At 43.9% G+C, this 18,813-nt stretch overlaps 2 protein-coding genes across 2 annotated transcripts in view; one reads left to right on the top strand and one right to left on the bottom strand.

Moving 5' to 3' along the window:
- Nucleotides 1-18,148, top strand: part of LOC129867613 (sodium/potassium-transporting ATPase subunit beta-233-like) — a 35,157-nt gene extending 17,009 nt beyond the window's left edge. The window contains exons 3-6 of the mRNA XM_055941124.1: nt 2,799-2,954; nt 12,858-13,048; nt 14,546-14,629; nt 14,942-18,148. Of these exons, the coding sequence (XP_055797099.1) occupies nt 2,799-2,954; nt 12,858-13,048; nt 14,546-14,629; nt 14,942-15,202 (692 nt within the window). The 3' untranslated portion in view covers nt 15,203-18,148. The remainder of the gene's footprint in view (nt 1-2,798; nt 2,955-12,857; nt 13,049-14,545; nt 14,630-14,941) is intronic.
- Nucleotides 18,146-18,813, bottom strand: part of nme7 (NME/NM23 family member 7) — a 177,546-nt gene continuing 176,878 nt past the window's right edge. The window contains exon 12 of the mRNA XM_055941122.1: nt 18,146-18,267. Within this exon, the coding sequence (XP_055797097.1) occupies nt 18,235-18,267 (33 nt within the window). The 3' untranslated portion in view covers nt 18,146-18,234. The remainder of the gene's footprint in view (nt 18,268-18,813) is intronic.

The following is an 18,813-nucleotide window of genomic DNA, read 5'->3' as shown; positions in this document are numbered from 1 at the left end:
ACCCTGTCTGTGTCAGGGCATCTCTCCTAGCCCTACCTACCCTGTCTGTGTCAGGGCATCTCTCCTAGCCTACCTACCCTGTCTGGGCATCTCTCCTAGCCTACCTACCCTGTCTGTGCATCTCTCCTAGCCCTCCTACCCTGTCTGTGTCAGGGCATCTCTCCTAGCCCTACCTACCCTGTCTGTGTCAGGGCATCTCTCCTAGCCCTCCTACCCTGTCTGTGTCAGGGCATCTCTCCTAGCCCTACCTACCCTGTCTGTGTCAGGGCATCTCTCCTAGCCTACCTACCCTGTCTGGGCATCTCTCCTAGCCCTACCTACCCTGTCTGTGTCAGGGCATCTCTCCTAGCCCTACCTACCCTGTCTGTGTCAGGGCATCTCTCCTAGCCCTACCTACCCTGTCTGGGCATCTCTCCTAGCCCTACCTACCCTGTCTGTGTCAGGGGATCTCTCCTAGCCCTACCTACCCTGTCTGTGTCAGGGCATATCTCCTAGCCCTACCTACCCTGTCTGGGCATCTCTCCTAGCCCTACCTACCCTGTCTGTGTCAGGGCATCTCTCCTAGCCCTACCTACCCTGTCTGGGCATCTCTCCTAGCCCTACCTACCCTGTCTGTGCCAGGGCATCTCTCCTAGCCCTACCTACCCTGTCAGGGCATCTCTCCTAGCCCTACCTACCCTGTCTGGGCATCTCTCCTAGCCCTACCTACCCTGTCTGTGTCAGGGCATCTCTCCTAGCCCTACCTACCCTGTCTGTGTCAGGGCATCTCTCCTAGCCCTACCTACCCTGTCTGTGTCAGGGCATCTCTCCTAGCCCTACCTACCCTGTCTGTCAGGGCATCTCTCCTAGCCCTACCTACCCTGTCTGGGCATCTCTCCTAGCCCTACCTACCCTGTCTGTGTCAGGGCATCTCTCCTAGCCCTACCTACCCTGTCTGTGTCAGGGCATCTCTCCTAGCCCTACCTACCCTGTCTGTGCCAGGGCATCTCTCCTAGCCCTACCTACCCTGTCTGTGTCAGGGCATCTCTCCTAGCCCTACCTACCCTGTCTGTGTCAGGGCATCTCTCCTAGCCCTACCTACCCTGTCTGTCAGGGCATCTCTCCTAGCCCTCCTACCCTGTCTGTGCCAGGGCATCTCTCCTAGCCCTACCTACCCTGTCTGTCAGGGCATCTCTCCTAGCCCTACCTACCCTGCCTGTGTCAGGGCATCTCTCCTAGTCCTACCTACCCTGTCTGTGCCAGGGCATCTCTCCTAGCCCTACCTACCCTGTCTGTCAGGGTATCTCTCCTAGCCCTACCTACCCTGTCTGTGTCAGGGCCTGTTTGCACAGCATATGCTGTCATCTAGGCGGTATTTTTAGCAGCCATTGTAAAAGACTGGCTTCGTGCTCATTGGCCTGTCGGCCATTTCCCCCTCCAGAGCTGTTGACTATCAAAGGCCGTCCTGCGCCGCGAGGCAGCAGAAACCACATAAGTAGGTGTGGAGTGTCGTGAGCTGAAGTGAGTTTCCATTGGTGGCCAGATAAAGGAAAGAGACAGCAGCTAGAGTTTAGAGAGCTAAAGTCCTGGCTCTCATTCTGAGGATAAAACTTTCCATTGTGAGTGATGACCACGTGAGGCCGGTGGTTGGGTGGGGGCAGTGGGGGGGTGGGGGCGGTGGAGACTTTCACAAGCCGTGACTGGAAGTAAAACAACTTGACTGTGTTGAACATGTGACTTCCCATAACATGTGCCAGGATATATGTTTTGAGTAGCTTTAAGATGTGAACGGTTGGTTTTCATTCAGATCTTACGCAATAGACACTGAATGAGGATTTATATTTGGATGCTCTCTCTCTCTCTCTCTCTGTCTCTGTCTCTGTCTCTGTCTCTGTCTCTCTCTCTCTGTCTCTCTCTGTCTCTCTCTGTCTCTCTCTGTCTCTCTCTCTGTCTCTCTCTCTGTCTCTCTCTCTGTCTCTCTCTCTGTCTCTCTCTCTGTCTCTCTCTCTGTCTCTCTCTCTGTCTCTCTCTCTGTCTCTGTCTCTGTCTCTCTCTCTCTGTCTCTGTCTCTGTGTGTGTGTGTTCATGTCACGCCTAGCTGTGACCCTGTAGTGTGCACCAGGGCTGTCAATCTGTGGAAAATTACTGCCACAGTTTACATAGAGTTCCCATCTGAAGAGGACTATTAAACACAGAAAGGGGGTCGGGCTTTTATTAACCCAAATGGAAAATAATTAAAGGTTAACCATCATTTATAGCTAAAAATGAATGTTGATTTGAATCTGAAAGTCAGTTAATTCATGATTCTATATGTTTGTTACGTTGGTATGTCGTGTTTTTATGGTACAACACAGTCTGGGTTCCAGTAGACCTTTGAAGAGGCCATTTATAATTCTGTCCTCTCCAACCAGCAGTTCTCGACTCAGACTGATTCATAAATGTGGACTCATTCTATGGTTCTACCGGTTTCTTATCTTGGGATTTCTACTCCGGTCTGTCAAATAATATCAATCAAATATTTTTTATTTGTAAAGCGCTTTTCACTTACAGACAGAAATCACAAATCTCTTAACAGGTCTACCATCCATACTAACCCAGTGTGTTGTCTACCTACAGGTCTAACCCAGTGTGTTGTCTACCTACAGGTCTAACCCAGTGTGTTGTCTACCTACAGGTCTAACCCAGTGTGTTGTCTACCTACAGGTCTAACCCAGTGTGTTGTCTACCTACAGGTCTAACCCAGTGTGTTGTCTACCTACAGGTCTAACCCAGTGTGTTGTCTACCTACAGGTCTAACCCAGTGTGTTGTCTACCTACAGGTTTATCCCACACCCCACGCTCTGAAAAGTTTGAGATCTCTTACAATGTCAACGATGTGGAGACGTATCTGAAGTACACCAAGAGCATCAAGGAGTTCCTGGAGATGTACGATGAAGGGAGGCAGACCGACCAGATGAAGTACGAAGACTGTGGAGGCAAGTACAGACGAGTAGAAACTAGTACACACTAGTACAGACTAGTAGACACTAGTACAGACTAGTACAAACTAGTACAGACCAGTAGACACTAGTACAGACTAGTAGACACTAGTACAGACTAGTAGACACTAGTACAGACGAGTAGAAACTAGTACACACTAGTACAGACTAGTAGAAACTAGTACACACTAGTACAGACGAGTAGACACTAGTACAGACTAGTAGAAACTAGTACACACTAGTACAGACTAGTAGAAACTAGTACACACTAGTACAGACGAGTAGACACTAGTACAGACTAGTAGACACTAGTACAGACGAGTAGAAACTAGTAGACACTAGTACAGACTAGTAGACACTAGTACAGACTAGTAGACACTAGTACAGACCAGTAGACACTAGTACAGACGAGTAGAAACTAGTACACACTAGTACAGACTAGTAGACACTAGTACACACTAGTAGAAACTAGTACACACTAGTACAGACTAGTAGAAACTAGTACACACTAGTACAGACTAGTAGAAACTAGTACACACTAGTACAGACGAGTAGACACTAGTACAGACTAGTAGACACTAGTACAGACGAGTAGAAACTAGTAGACACTAGTACAGACTAGTAGACACTAGTACAGACTAGTAGACACTAGTACAGACCAGTAGACACTAGTACAGACGAGTAGAAACTAGTACACACTAGTACAGACTAGTAGACACTAGTACAGACTAGTAGACACTAGTACAGACCAGTAGACACTAGTAGACACTAGTACAGACTAGTAGACACTAGTAGACACTAGTACAGACCAGTAGACACTAGTAGACACTAGTACAGACCAGTAGACACTAGTAGACACTAGTACAGACTAGTACAGACTAGTACAGACTAGTACAGACGAGTAGAAACTAGTACACACTAGTACAGACCAGTAGACACTAGTACAGACTAGTACAGACGAGTAGAAACTAGTACACACTAGTACAGACCAGTAGACACTAGTACAGATTAGTAGACACTAGTACAGACGAGTAGAAACTAGTACACAATAGTACAGACGAGTAGACACTAGTACAGACTAGTAGACACTAGTACAGACCAGTAGACACTAGTAGACACTAGTACAGACCAGTAGACACTAGTACACACTAGTACAGACTAGTAGACACTAGTACAGACTAGTAGAAACTAGTACACACTAGTACAGACGAGTAGACACTAGTACACACTAGTACAGACGAGTAGACACTAGTACACACTAGTACAGCCTAGTAGACACTAGTACAGACTAGTAGACACTAGTGCAGACTAGTAGACACTAGTGCAGCCTAGTAGACACTAGTGCAGCCTAGTAGACACTAGTGCAGCCTAGTAGACACTAGTGCAGCCTAGTAGACACTAGTACAGCCTAGTAGACACTAGTACAGCCTAGTAGGCACTAGTACAGCCTAGTAGGCACTAGTACAGACTAGTAGACAATAGTACAAACTAGTAGACAATAGTACAGACTAGTAGACACTAGTGCAGCCTAGTAGACACTAGTACAGCCTAGTAGACACTAGTACAGACTAGTAGAAACTAGTAGACACTAGAACAGATTAGTAGACACTAGAACAGATTAGTAGACACTAGAACAGATTAGTACAGACCAGTAGACACTAGTAAAGACCTGTAGACACTAGTATACACTAGTACAGACCAGTAGAGACTAGTATACACTAGTACAGACTAGTAGACACTAGTAGACACTAGTACAGACTAGTAGACACTAGTACAGACTAGTAGACACTAGTACAGACTAAGTAGACACTAGTACAGACTAGTAGACACTAGTACAGACTAGTAGACACTAGTACAGACTAGTAGACACTAGTAGACACTAGTACAGACTAGTAGACACTAGTACAGACTAGTAGACACTAGTACAGACTAGTAGACACTAGTACAGACTAGTAGACACTAGTACAGACCAGTAGACACTAGTAGACACTAGTACAGACCAGTAGACACTAGTACAGACCAGTAGACACTAGTACACACTAGTACAGACTAGTAGACACTAGTACAGACTAGTAGAAACTAGTACACACTAGTACAGACGAGTAGACACTAGTACACACTAGTACAGACGAGTAGACACTAGTACACACTAGTACAGACCAGTAGACACTAGTACAGACGAGTAGAAACTAGTACACACTAGTACAGACGAGTAGACACTAGTACACACTAGTACACACTAGTACAGACGAGTAGACACTAGTACACACTAGTACAGACGAGTAGACACTAGTACAGACGAGTAGAAACTAGTACACACTAGTACAGACCAGTAGACACTGGTACAGATTAGTAGACACTAGTACACACTAGTACAGACGAGTAGAAACTAGTAGACACTAGTACAGACTAGTACAGACTAGTAGACACTAGTACAGACTAGTAGACACTAGTACAGACTAGTAGACACTAGTACAGACTAGTAGACACTAGTACAGACTAGTAGAAACTGGTACACACTAGTACAGACCAGTAGACACTAGTACAGACTAGTAGAAACTGGTACACACTAGTACAGACCAGTAGACACTAGTACAGACTAGTAGAAACTAGTACACACTAGTACAGACCAGTAGACACTAGTACACACTAGTACAGACCAGTAGACACTAGTGCAGACTAGTAGACACTAATACAGACTAGTAAACACTAGTACAGACTAGTAGACACTAGTACAGACTAGTAGACACTAGTATAGTCTAGTAGACACTAGTACAGACTAGTAAACACTAGTACAGACTAGTAAACACTAGTACAGACTAGTAGACACTAGTAGAGACCAGTAGACACTAGTACAGACTAGTAGAAACTGGTACACACTAGTACAGACCAGTAGACACTAGTACAGACTAGTAGAAACTAGTACACACTAGTACAGACCAGTAGACACTAGTACACACTAGTACAGACCAGTAGACACTAGTGCAGACTAGTAGACACTAGTACAGACTAGTAAACACTAGTACAGACTAGTAGACACTAGTACAGACTAGTAGACACTAGTACAGTCTAGTAGACACTAGTACAGACTAGTAAACACTAGTACAGACTAGTAAACACTAGTAGACACTAGTAGAGACTAGTAGACACTAGTACAGACTAGTGGACACTAGTACAGACTAGTAGACACTAGTACAGACTAGTAGAGACTAGTACAGACTAGTACAGACTAGTAGACACTAGTACAGACTAGTAGACACTAGTACAGACCAGTAGACAATAGTACAGACCAGTAGACAACACTAGTACAGACTAGTAGACATTAGTACAGACTAGTAGACACTAGTACAGACTAGTAGACACTAGTACAGACCAGTAGACACTAGTACAGACCAGTAGACACTAGTACAGTCCAGTAGAAACTAGTAGACACTAGTACAGACCAGTAGACACTAGTACAGACCAGTAGACACTAGTACAGACTAGTAGACACTAGTACATTCTAGTAGACAATAGTACAGACTAGTAGACACTAGTACAGCCTAGTAGAGACTAGTACAGACTAGTGGACATTAGTATAGCCTAGTAGACACTAGTACAGACTAGTATAGCCTAGTAGACACTAGTACAGACTAATACAGCCTAGTAGACACTAGTACATCCTAGTAGACACTAGTACAGCCTAGTAGACACTAGTACAGCCTAGTAGACACTAGTACAGCCTAGTAGACACTAGTAGACATTAGTAAACACTAGTGCAGACTAGTACAGACTAGTAGACACTAGTAGACACTAGTACAGACTAGTAGACACTAGTACAGACTAGTAGACACTAGTACAGACTAAGTAGACACTAGTACAGACTAGTAGACACTAGTACAGACTAGTAGACACTAGTACAGACTAGTAGACACTAGTACAGACTAGTAGACACTAGTACAGACTAGTAGACACTAGTACAGACTAGTAGACACTAGTACAGACCAGTAGACACTAGTAGACACTAGTACAGACCAGTAGACACTAGTACAGACCAGTAGACACTAGTACAGACCAGTAGACACTAGTACACACTAGTACAGACTAGTAGACACTAGTACAGACTAGTAGAAACTAGTACACACTAGTACAGACGAGTAGACACTAGTACACACTAGTACAGACGAGTAGACACTAGTACACACTAGTACAGACCAGTAGACACTAGTACAGACGAGTAGAAACTAGTACACACTAGTACAGACGAGTAGACACTAGTACACACTAGTACAGACGAGTAGACACTAGTACACACTAGTACAGACGAGTAGACACTAGTACAGACGAGTAGAAACTAGTACACACTAGTACAGACCAGTAGACACTGGTACAGATTAGTAGACACTAGTACACACTAGTACAGACGAGTAGAAACTAGTAGACACGAGTACAGACTAGTACAGACTAGTAGACACTAGTACAGACCAGTAGACACTAGTACAGACTAGTAGACACTAGTACAGACTATTAGACACTAGTACAGACTAGTAGAAACTGGTACACACTAGTACAGACCAGTAGACACTAGTACAGACTAGTAGAAACTGGTACACACTAGTACAGACCAGTAGACACTAGTACAGACTAGTAGAAACTAGTACACACTAGTACAGACCAGTAGACACTAGTACACACTAGTACAGACCAGTAGACACTAGTGCAGACTAGTAGACACTAGTACAGACTAGTAAACACTAGTACAGACTAGTAGACACTAGTACAGACTAGTAGACACTAGTACAGTCTAGTAGACACTTGTACAGACTAGTAAACACTAGTACAGACTAGTAAACACTAGTACAGACTAGTAGACACTAGTAGAGACTAGTAGACACTAGTACAGACTAGTACAGACTAGTAGACACTAGTACAGACTAGTAGACACTAGTACAGACCAGTAGACAATAGTACAGACCAGTAGACAACACTAGTACAGACTAGTAGACATTAGTACAGACTAGTAGACACTAGTACAGACTAGTAGACACTAGTACAGACCAGTAGACACTAGTACAGACCAGTAGACACTAGTACAGTCCAGTAGAAACTAGTAGACACTAGTACAGACCAGTAGACACTAGTACAGACTAGTAGACACTAGTACATTCTAGTAGACAATAGTACAGACTAGTATACACTAGTACAGCCTAGTAGAGACTAGTACAGACTAGTGGACATTAGTATAGCCTAGTAGACACTAGTACAGACTAGTATAGCCTAGTAGACACTAGTACAGACTAATACAGCCTAGTAAACACTAGTACAGCCTAGTAGACACTAGTACAGCCTAGTAGACACTAGTACAGCCTAGTAGACACTAGTAGACATTAGTAAACACTAGTGCAGACTAGTAGACACTAGTACAGCCTAGTAGACACTAGTACAGCCTAGTAGACACTAGTACAGACTAGTAGAAACTATTAGACAATAGAACAGACTAGTAGACACTAGTACAGCCTAGTAGACAATAGTACAGACTAGTAGACACTAGTACATTAGTAAACACTAGTGCAGACTAGTACAGCCTAGTAGACACTAGTACAGCCTAGTAGACACTAGTACAGCCTAGTAGACACTAGTACAGCCTAGTAGACACTAGTACAGCCTAGTAGACACTAGTGCAGCCTAGTAGACACTAGTGCAGCCTAGTAGACACTAGTGCAGCCTAGTAGACACTAGTGCAGCCTAGTAGACACTAGTGCAGCCTAGTAGACACCAGTACAGCCTAGTAGACACCAGTACAGCCTAGTAGACACCAGTACAGCCTAGTAGGCACCAGTACAGCCTAGTAGGCACTAGTACAGCCTAGTAGGCACTAGTACAGCCTAGTAGGCACTAGTACAGACTAGTAGACAATAGTACAGACTAGTAGACACTAGTGCAGCCTAGTAGACACTAGTACAGCCTAGTAGACACTAGTACAGACTAGTAGAAACTAGTACAGACTAAGTAGACACTAGTACAGACTAAGTAGACACTAGTACAGACTAGTAGACACTAGTACAGACTAGTAGACACTAGTACAGACTAGTAGACACTAGTACAGACTAGTAGACACTAGTACAGCCTAGTAGACACTAGTAGACATTAGTAAACACTAGTGCAGACTAGTACAGACTAGTAGACACTAGTAGACACTAGTACAGACTAGTAGACACTAGTACAGACTAGTAGACACTAGTACAGACTAGTAGACACTAGTACAGACTAAGTAGACACTAGTACAGACTAAGTAGACACTAGTACAGACTAAGTAGACACTAGTACAGACTAGTAGACACTAGTACAGACTAGTAGACACTAGTACAGACTAGTAGACACTAGTACAGACTAGTAGACACTAGTACAGACTAGTAGACACTAGTACAGACTAGTAGACACTAGTACAGACCAGTAGACACTAGTAGACACTAGTACAGACCAGTAGACACTAGTACAGACCAGTAGACACTAGTACAGACCAGTAGACACTAGTACACACTAGTACAGACTAGTAGACACTAGTACAGACTAGTAGAAACTAGTACACACTAGTACAGACGAGTAGACACTAGTACACACTAGTACAGACGAGTAGACACTAGTACACACTAGTACAGACCAGTAGACACTAGTACAGACGAGTAGAAACTAGTACACACTAGTACAGACGAGTAGACACTAGTACACACTAGTACAGACGAGTAGACACTAGTACACACTAGTACAGACGAGTAGACACTAGTACAGACGAGTAGAAACTAGTACACACTAGTACAGACCAGTAGACACTGGTACAGATTAGTAGACACTAGTACACACTAGTACAGACGAGTAGAAACTAGTAGACACGAGTACAGACTAGTACAGACTAGTAGACACTAGTACAGACCAGTAGACACTAGTACAGACTAGTAGACACTAGTACAGACTATTAGACACTAGTACAGACTAGTAGAAACTGGTACACACTAGTACAGACCAGTAGACACTAGTACAGACTAGTAGAAACTGGTACACACTAGTACAGACCAGTAGACACTAGTACAGACTAGTAGAAACTAGTACACACTAGTACAGACCAGTAGACACTAGTACACACTAGTACAGACCAGTAGACACTAGTGCAGACTAGTAGACACTAGTACAGACTAGTAAACACTAGTACAGACTAGTAGACACTAGTACAGACTAGTAGACACTAGTACAGTCTAGTAGACACTAGTACAGACTAGTAAACACTAGTACAGACTAGTAAACACTAGTACAGACTAGTAGACACTAGTAGAGACTAGTAGACACTAGTACAGACTAGTACAGACTAGTAGACACTAGTACAGACTAGTAGACACTAGTACAGACCAGTAGACAATAGTACAGACCAGTAGACAACACTAGTACAGACTAGTAGACATTAGTACAGACTAGTAGACACTAGTACAGACTAGTAGACACTAGTACAGACCAGTAGACACTAGTACAGACCAGTAGACACTAGTACAGTCCAGTAGAAACTAGTAGACACTAGTACAGACCAGTAGACACTAGTACAGACCAGTAGACACTAGTACAGACTAGTAGACACTAGTACATTCTAGTAGACAATAGTACAGACTAGTATACACTAGTACAGCCTAGTAGAGACTAGTACAGACTAGTGGACATTAGTATAGCCTAGTAGACACTAGTACAGACTAGTATAGCCTAGTAGACACTAGTACAGACTAATACAGCCTAGTAAACACTAGTACAGCCTAGTAGACACTAGTACAGCCTAGTAGACACTAGTACAGCCTAGTAGACACTAGTAGACATTAGTAAACACTAGTGCAGACTAGTAGACACTAGTACAGCCTAGTAGACACTAGTACAGCCTAGTAGACACTAGTACAGACTAGTAGAAACTATTAGACAATAGAACAGACTAGTAGACACTAGTACAGCCTAGTAGACAATAGTACAGACTAGTAGACACTAGTACATTAGTAAACACTAGTGCAGACTAGTACAGCCTAGTAGACACTAGTACAGCCTAGTAGACACTAGTACAGCCTAGTAGACACTAGTACAGCCTAGTAGACACTAGTACAGCCTAGTAGACACTAGTGCAGCCTAGTAGACACTAGTGCAGCCTAGTAGACACTAGTGCAGCCTAGTAGACACTAGTGCAGCCTAGTAGACACTAGTGCAGCCTAGTAGACACTAGTGCAGCCTAGTAGACACCAGTACAGCCTAGTAGACACCAGTACAGCCTAGTAGACACCAGTACAGCCTAGTAGGCACCAGTACAGCCTAGTAGGCACTAGTACAGCCTAGTAGGCACTAGTACAGCCTAGTAGGCACTAGTACAGACTAGTAGACAATAGTACAGACTAGTAGACACTAGTGCAGCCTAGTAGACACTAGTACAGCCTAGTAGACACTAGTACAGACTAGTAGAAACTAGTAGACACTAGAACAGACTAGTAGACACTAGAACAGATTAGTAGACACTAGAACAGATTAGTACAGACCAGTAGACACTAGTAAAGACCTGTAGACACTAGTACAGACTAGTGGACACTAGTATACACTAGTACAGACCAGTAGACACTAGTACAGACTAGTAGACACTAGTAGACACTAGTACAGACTAGTAGACACTAGTACAGACTAGTAGACACTAGTACAGACTAAGTAGACACTAGTACAGACTAAGTAGACACTAGTACAGACTAGTAGACACTAGTAGACACTAGTACAGACTAGTAGACACTAGTACAGACTAGTAGACACTAGTACAGACTAGTAGACAATAGTACAGACTAGTAGACAATAGTAGACCTTAGCAATACCTGCATTGTATCCCAAAGGCACTGTATTCCCTTTATAGTGCACTACTTTTGACCAGGGCACTAAATCATAAATAGGGTGCCATTGTGTTTCAGGTCTGGGATAGTAATGAATGGGTATGGATGGCTTGGGCATGTCAATATAATGGCAGATTGATCATTGACTAATTGATTGAATTTTTGTTGGGTGTTTAATATTGTTAAACATTATTGTGTAATGTCTGGTACATTGAAGGGGTGTTACTGTAAACCAACTTAAACTGGTTTATTAATGTACCCTGTCAGGGTTTAGTTATGCTGTGTCTGGTGTAGTGATAAGGTACCATTATAGGGTTTAGTTATGCTGTGTCTGGTGTAGTGATAAGGTACCCTGTCAGGGTTTAGTTATGCTGTGTCTGGTGTAGTGATAAGGTACCCTGTCAGGGTTTAGTCATGCTGTGTCTGGTGTAGTGATAAGGTACCCTGTCAGGGTTTAGTCATGCTGTGTCTGGTGTAGTGATAAGGTACCCTGTCAGGGTTTAGTCATGCTGTGTCTGGTGTAGTGATACGGTACCGTCAGGGTTTAGTCATGCTGTGTCTGGTGTAGTGATACGGTACCCTGTCAGGGTTTAGTCATGCTGTGTCTGGTGTAGTGATACGGTACCCTGTCAGGGTTTAGTCATGCTGTGTCTGGTGTAGTGATACGGTACCCTATCAGGGTTTAGTCATGCTGTGTCTGGTGTAGTGATACGGTACCCTATCAGGGTTTAGTCATGCTGTGTCTGGTGTAGATTATAAGGTACCCTGTCAGGGTTTAGTCATGCTGTGTCTGGTGTAGATTATAAGGTACCCTGTCAGGGTTTAGTTATGCTGTGTCTGGTGTAGTGATACGGTACCCTGTCAGGGTTTAGTCATGCTGTGTCTGGTGTAGTGATAAGGTACCCTCTCAGGGTTTAGTTATGCTGTGTCTGGTGTAGTGATACGGTACCCTGTCAGGGTTTAGTCATGCTGTGTCTGGTGAATATTGTCTGCTCACGTGCCTGATCTAATAGGTGTCTCTCTGTGCCTGTAGAATTACCTGGATCGTACATTGACCGTGGTGAGCTGGAGAGTGACGTTGGAGCGAGGAAGGCCTGCAGGTTCAAGCGGACCTGGCTGGGACCCTGTGCTGGTCTGGAAGGTCAAGACGAAACTTTCGGCTTCAAGGATGGGAAACCCTGCCTGATCGCCAAGCTCAACAGGATCGTCAACTTCAGACCAAGGGTATGTACACCTGCCCCACGCTAATCTAGTTTATACCATTGATTAAGCTTGGTTAACATAGAAGTAAAGTCTTGTGGAATTTGGTCAGCTGTGTGATTCACTTCTGGGTCCATACGTGTACGTTTTTGCTGGAACTCTCAATGTCGAAGTCTCTACCATCACAAGGAAACTCTCAGCCAATAACGAAGTCTCTACCATCACAAGGAAACTCTCAGCCAATAACGAAGTCTCTACCATCACAAGGAAACTCTCAGCCAATAACGAAGTCTCTACCATCACAAGGAAACTCTCAGCCAATAACGAAGTCTCTACCATCGCAAGGAAACTCTCAGCCAATAACGAAGTCTCTACCATCACAAGGAAACTCTCAGCCAATAACGAAGTCTCTACCATCACAAGGAAACTCTCAGCCAATAACGAAGTCTCTACCATCACAAGGAAACTCTCAGCCAATAACGAAGTCTCTACCATCACAAGGAAACTCTCAGCCAATAACGAAGTCTCTACCATCACAAGGAAACTCTCAGCCAAAGCCCCCCCTTTATGGTTCGTGTGGGCGCACACCAAGCATTCAAGGTGAAACCGCCATTTAAGCACCGCCTTCGCCCAATCCTGATACGTCTAAGTAACCGGTGACGAAAACCCCCAAAACGGATCTACTGCTGCTCGAACATCCCATTCAGTCCTGGAAGACTCTTCGGTTTACACGTAGAATCTGCTCACAGGACATTAACCATCGATTAGCTAACTATATCACATGTATTGATTTATTTTAGGTTTCCTTCAATTTCCTGTGGTAGACACAATTCAGCTTTTAGTCGCCATGTATACTGAACTGAAACTAAACCATCCTGTGATCTCATGGTTTCTTATGTGCCAGAACACAGCCTGTATCGACAGGAAACACAGCCTGTATCGACAGGAAAGACAGCCTGTATCGACAGGAAACACAGCCCGTATCGACAGGAAACACAGCCCGTATCGACAGGAAACACAGCCCGTATCGACAGGAAACACAGCCCGTATCAACAGAAAACAGCCCGTATCAACAGGAAACACAGCCTGTATCAACAGGAAACACAGCCTGTATCAACAGGAAACACAGCCTGTATCAACAGGAAACAGCCTGTATAAACAGGAAACACAGCCTGTATCAACAGACCCTCCAGACCTGAAACACAGCCTGTATGAATATATTAAACCGAAGAAGTTTCTCCATGATTCTACTTCCTGTAGTCTTGACTGTGTGGTGATAGAGGTTACCACTGAGGGACACTTCACATAAACGGTTTCAGGGTGATAACCTGATAATGACAACAGTGCTTATTGGTCAGGGTAGGGTAAGGTGCTCAGCCAATAGCCAATAGCTGATTGGTCTGTCTGGGTTAGGTTAATATGATAATGCTGATTGGTCTGTCTGGGTTAGGCGATAATGCTGATTGGTCTGTCTGGGTTAGGTTAATACGATAATGCTGAATGGTCTGTGTTTTGTTTCAGCCTCCAACCAACAATGCCTCTGTCCCTGATGCCGGCCAGAGCAGAGTCCAGGCCAACGTCATGCCCATCCACTGTCAGAACAAGGTACGCCTCACGTGGGAAGCAGATCATATAGACTACATTCAAAGTGGCACCATTTCCCCTATATAGTGCACTACCTTTGACCAGGGCCAATAGGATTCTGGTCAAAAGGGTGCCATGTCCGATGCAACCATATCATGGACTTGTTGTTCCCTTACATCACGCTGTCAGGGTTAAATGCTATGCTTGTTCTCTGCATGTGGTTTTTAGTCCTGCTAGATTCAGCTGTAATATAGAACTAGTTTATACCTTAGGAAAAATATCCAACACTGTTCTGTAATGCCAGCCTACTAACTGTGATGTCATTCTCTACAGAGAGAGGAGGATGCTAGCAAGATTGGTGAGATCAAGTACTACGGCATGGGCATGGGGTTCCCCCTCCAGTACTACCCCTACTATGGCAAGCTGCTGCATCCCCAGTACCTGCAACCTCTGGTGGCCATTCAGTTTACCAACCTCACCTTCAACGAGGAGCTGCGTCTTGAGTGCAAAGTGTACGGAGCGAACATTGACTACAGCGAGAAAGATCGCTACCAAGGACGCTTTGACGTTAAGTTCACTATCGCCAGTTCATGACCTCAGCTGTGAAAAACACACTGTTATCTTCCCACATTTCAAAACAAGATGATTTAGAGAGAAAAAAATTATAGTTATATTAAAAACACGACTAGTCTTGGAACAAAACTTTCATAATATACGGGACCTACAGTCAATCTGTGTACACTACACTGGCTTCCTGCATAATGTCTAGGGTTAGAATGTACACTACACTGGCTTCCTGCATAATGTCTAGGGTTAGAATGTACACTACACTGGCTTCCTGCATAATGTCTAGGGTTAGAATGTACACTACACTGGCTTCCTGCATAATGTCTAGGGTTAGAATGTACTTTACAGGAAGAGTAGCAATAGCTACATATTTATTCTACTGTAAATGAGAAGTCCTTGAGCCATGGGACATGTTCATCTCTTACTGTAAATTGCAATTCCACTACTGATATTGTAGCGAGCAGTGTTTGTCTGTCTGTCCCCCTATTCAGCCTAATGTGCTTTCTATATATTTTTGGAGTGTCCAGTACAGTAGTGGCATACAATGGTCCTTTCCAAGCCATGTTGTAATTTCTGTTGTCTTATGTCAGTAAGCTTTAGTGGTCCAAGGTGTGTGTGTTTGTGTGTGTTTGTGTGTTATAATGTACTCTTACTAACTGAAAATACTGGCATGGTACGCTCTGATCTCTAAGTCTGTCAGTAAACGGCTGCACTCCCTGGAATGTTTCCCTGGAATGTTTTCCCTGTGTCTTTCTGACTTGATTGTGGGAGAATTATTTCTGCATTACTTTTTTTTCTTTTTGGATCAACTTTAATATGGGACAGAGAGTTTAATGAAATGTCTGTTCAATGCTCCTCCTCTCCCTCTGTTCAATGCTTCTCCTCCTCCTCTCCCTATGCTTCTCCTCCTCTCCCTATGCTTCTCCTCCTCCTCTCCCTATGCTTCTCCTCCTCCTCTCCCTATGCTTCTCCTCCTCCTCTCCCTATGCTTCTCCTCCTCCTCTCTCTATGTTCAATGCTTCTCCTCCTCCTCTCCCTATGCTTCTCCTCCTCTCTCTATGTTCAATGCTTCTCCTCCTCCTCTCCCTATGCTTCTCCTCCTCCTCTCTCTATGTTCAATGCTTCTCCTCCTCCTCTCCCTATGCTTCTCCTCCTCTCTCTATGTTCAATGCTTCTCCTTCTCCTCTCTCTATGCTTCTTCTCCTCCTCTCTCTATGTAGTCTAGAGCTCCTCCTCTATGTTCGATGCTTCTCCTCTTCCTCTCTATGTTCAATGCTTTTCCTCCTCCTCTCTATGTTCAATGCGTTTCCTCCTCCTCTCTATATGTTCAATGCTTCTCCTCCTCCTCTCCCTATGCTTCTCCTCCTCTCTCTATGTTCAATGCTTCTCCTCCTCTCTCTATGTTCAATGCTTCTCCTCCTCCTCTCCCTATGCTTCTCCTCCTCTCTCTATGTTCAATGCTTCTCCTCCTCCTCTCCCTATGCTTCTCCTCCTCTCTCTATGTTCAATGCTTCTCCTCCTCCTCTCCCTATGCTTCTCCTCCTCCTCTCTCTATGTTCAATGCTTCTCCTCCTCCTCCTCTCCCTATGCTTCTCCTCCTCCTCTCTCTATGTTCAATGCTTCTCCTCCTCCTCTCCCTATGCTTCTCCTCCTCTCTCTGTTCAATGCTTCTCCTCCTCCTCTCCCTATGCTTCTCCTCCTCCTCTCTCTATGTTCAATGCTTCTCCTCCTCCTCTCCCTCTGCTTCTCCTCCTCCTCTCTCTATGTAGTCTAGAGCTTCTCCTCCTCCTCTCCCTATGCTTCTCCTCCTCCTCTCTCTATGTTCAATGCTTCTCCTCCTCCTCCTCTCCCTATGCTTCTCCTCCTCCTCTCTCTATGTTCAATGCTTCTCCTCCTCCTCTCCCTATGCTTCTCCTCCTCTCTCTGTTCAATGCTTCTCCTCCTCTCCCTATGCTTCTCCTCCTCCTCTCTCTATGTTCAATGCTTCTCCTCCTCCTCTCCCTCTGCTTCTCCTCCTCCTCTCTCTATGTAGTCTAGAGCTTCTCCTCCTCCTCTCCCTATGCTTCTCCTCCTCTCTCTATGTTCAATGCTTCTCCTCCCCCTCTCCCTATGCTTCTCCCCCTCCTCTCTCTATGTTCAATGCTTCTCCTCCTCCTCCTCTCCCTATGCTTCTCCTCCTCCTCTCTCTATGTAGTCTAGAGCTTCTCCTCCTCCTCTCTCTATGTTCAATGCTTCTCCTCCTCCTCCTCTCCCTATGCTTCTCCTCCTCCTCTCTCTATGTAGTCTAGAGCTTCTCCTCCTCCTCTCTCTATGTTCAATGCTTCTCCTCCTCCTCTCCCTCTGCTTCTCCTCCTCCTCTCTCTATGTTCAATGCTTCTCCTCCTCCTCTCCCTCTGCTTCTCCTCCTCCTCTCTCTATGTTCAATGCTTCTCCTCCTCCTCTCCCTCTGCTTCTCCTCCTCTCTCTATGTAGTCTAGAGCTTCTCCTCCTCCTCTCTCAATGTAGTCTAGAGCTTCTCCTCCTCCTCTCTCTATGTAGTCTAGAGCTAGCAGTGTTCTGTGTGTCCAGCAGCAGGCAGGGAGACTAGCTTCCTTCCTCCTTCATGGAAACACTGACAGCAACTTTTGTGCTTTTTAAAAACAAACCTTTTGTTTTGCTGTTGCTGGAGACATCACATGACGTGGTGTAACTTTCTAATTGAATGTTTTAGTCATTTTCATGGTGGAAGAGTTTTATATTTATGCAGTTGTACAATTTTTTTTTTCCCCCGCAGGAAAAAGTGTAAATGTATGAATCTGATACCAAAGTCGCTGGTCAAAAAGTTAGAATATCTGAAGCAATGCAGTACCCTGTGTAATAGGATGTTTTGTTGGTGTAAAAGTGATTTAATGTTGAACGTCAGGAGTCCATCTGCTCTTGTCATTTTATTTCATCTGGGTAAGACCTTAAAAGACAAAATAAATTGAGAAATTATCCTGTGGTCAATGTCTCTTTTATTTAAATACATACTCATAGAAATGGAATGTGTATTTGTGTAAAAAAAAAAAAAAAAAAAAACTTCATCCATCCAAAATCTTGAAGAAATATTGGACCTGTTGAAAGGGAAAAGGAACAATTATGAACTATTAGCAATCTCTGAAAAATGACTCAATTCTCCTGAAATCCTAGTTTAGAAACAGGCTTAGTGTAACTAAACTATTACATTGATAGATAGGCCACATCATTTAAAAAAGCTATCCCAGACAGAATATAGGTTGAGTTATAGTAGAATATAGGTTGAGTTATAGTAGAATAGTAGAATATAGGTTGAGTTATAGTAGAATAGTGGACTATAGGTTGAGTTATAGTAGAATAGTAGAATATAGGTTGAGTTATAGTAGAATAGTAGAATATAGGTTGAGTTATAGTAGAATATAGGTTGAGTTATAGTAGAATAGTAGAATATAGGTTGAGTTATAGTAGAATAGTAGACTATAGGTTGAGTTATAGTAGAATAGTAGAATATAGGTTGAGTTATAGTAGAATATAGGTTGAGTTATAGTAGAATAGTAGAATATAGGTTGAGTTATAGTAGAATAGTAGACTATAGGTTGAGTTATAGTAGAATAGTAGAATATAGGTTGAGTTATAGTAGAGTA

The sequence above is a fragment of the Salvelinus fontinalis genome, chromosome 12 (assembly GCF_029448725.1).
Source record: "Salvelinus fontinalis isolate EN_2023a chromosome 12, ASM2944872v1, whole genome shotgun sequence".
NCBI lineage: Eukaryota > Metazoa > Chordata > Actinopteri > Salmoniformes > Salmonidae > Salvelinus > Salvelinus fontinalis.
This window is presented reverse-complemented; position numbering and strand designations above follow the sequence as displayed.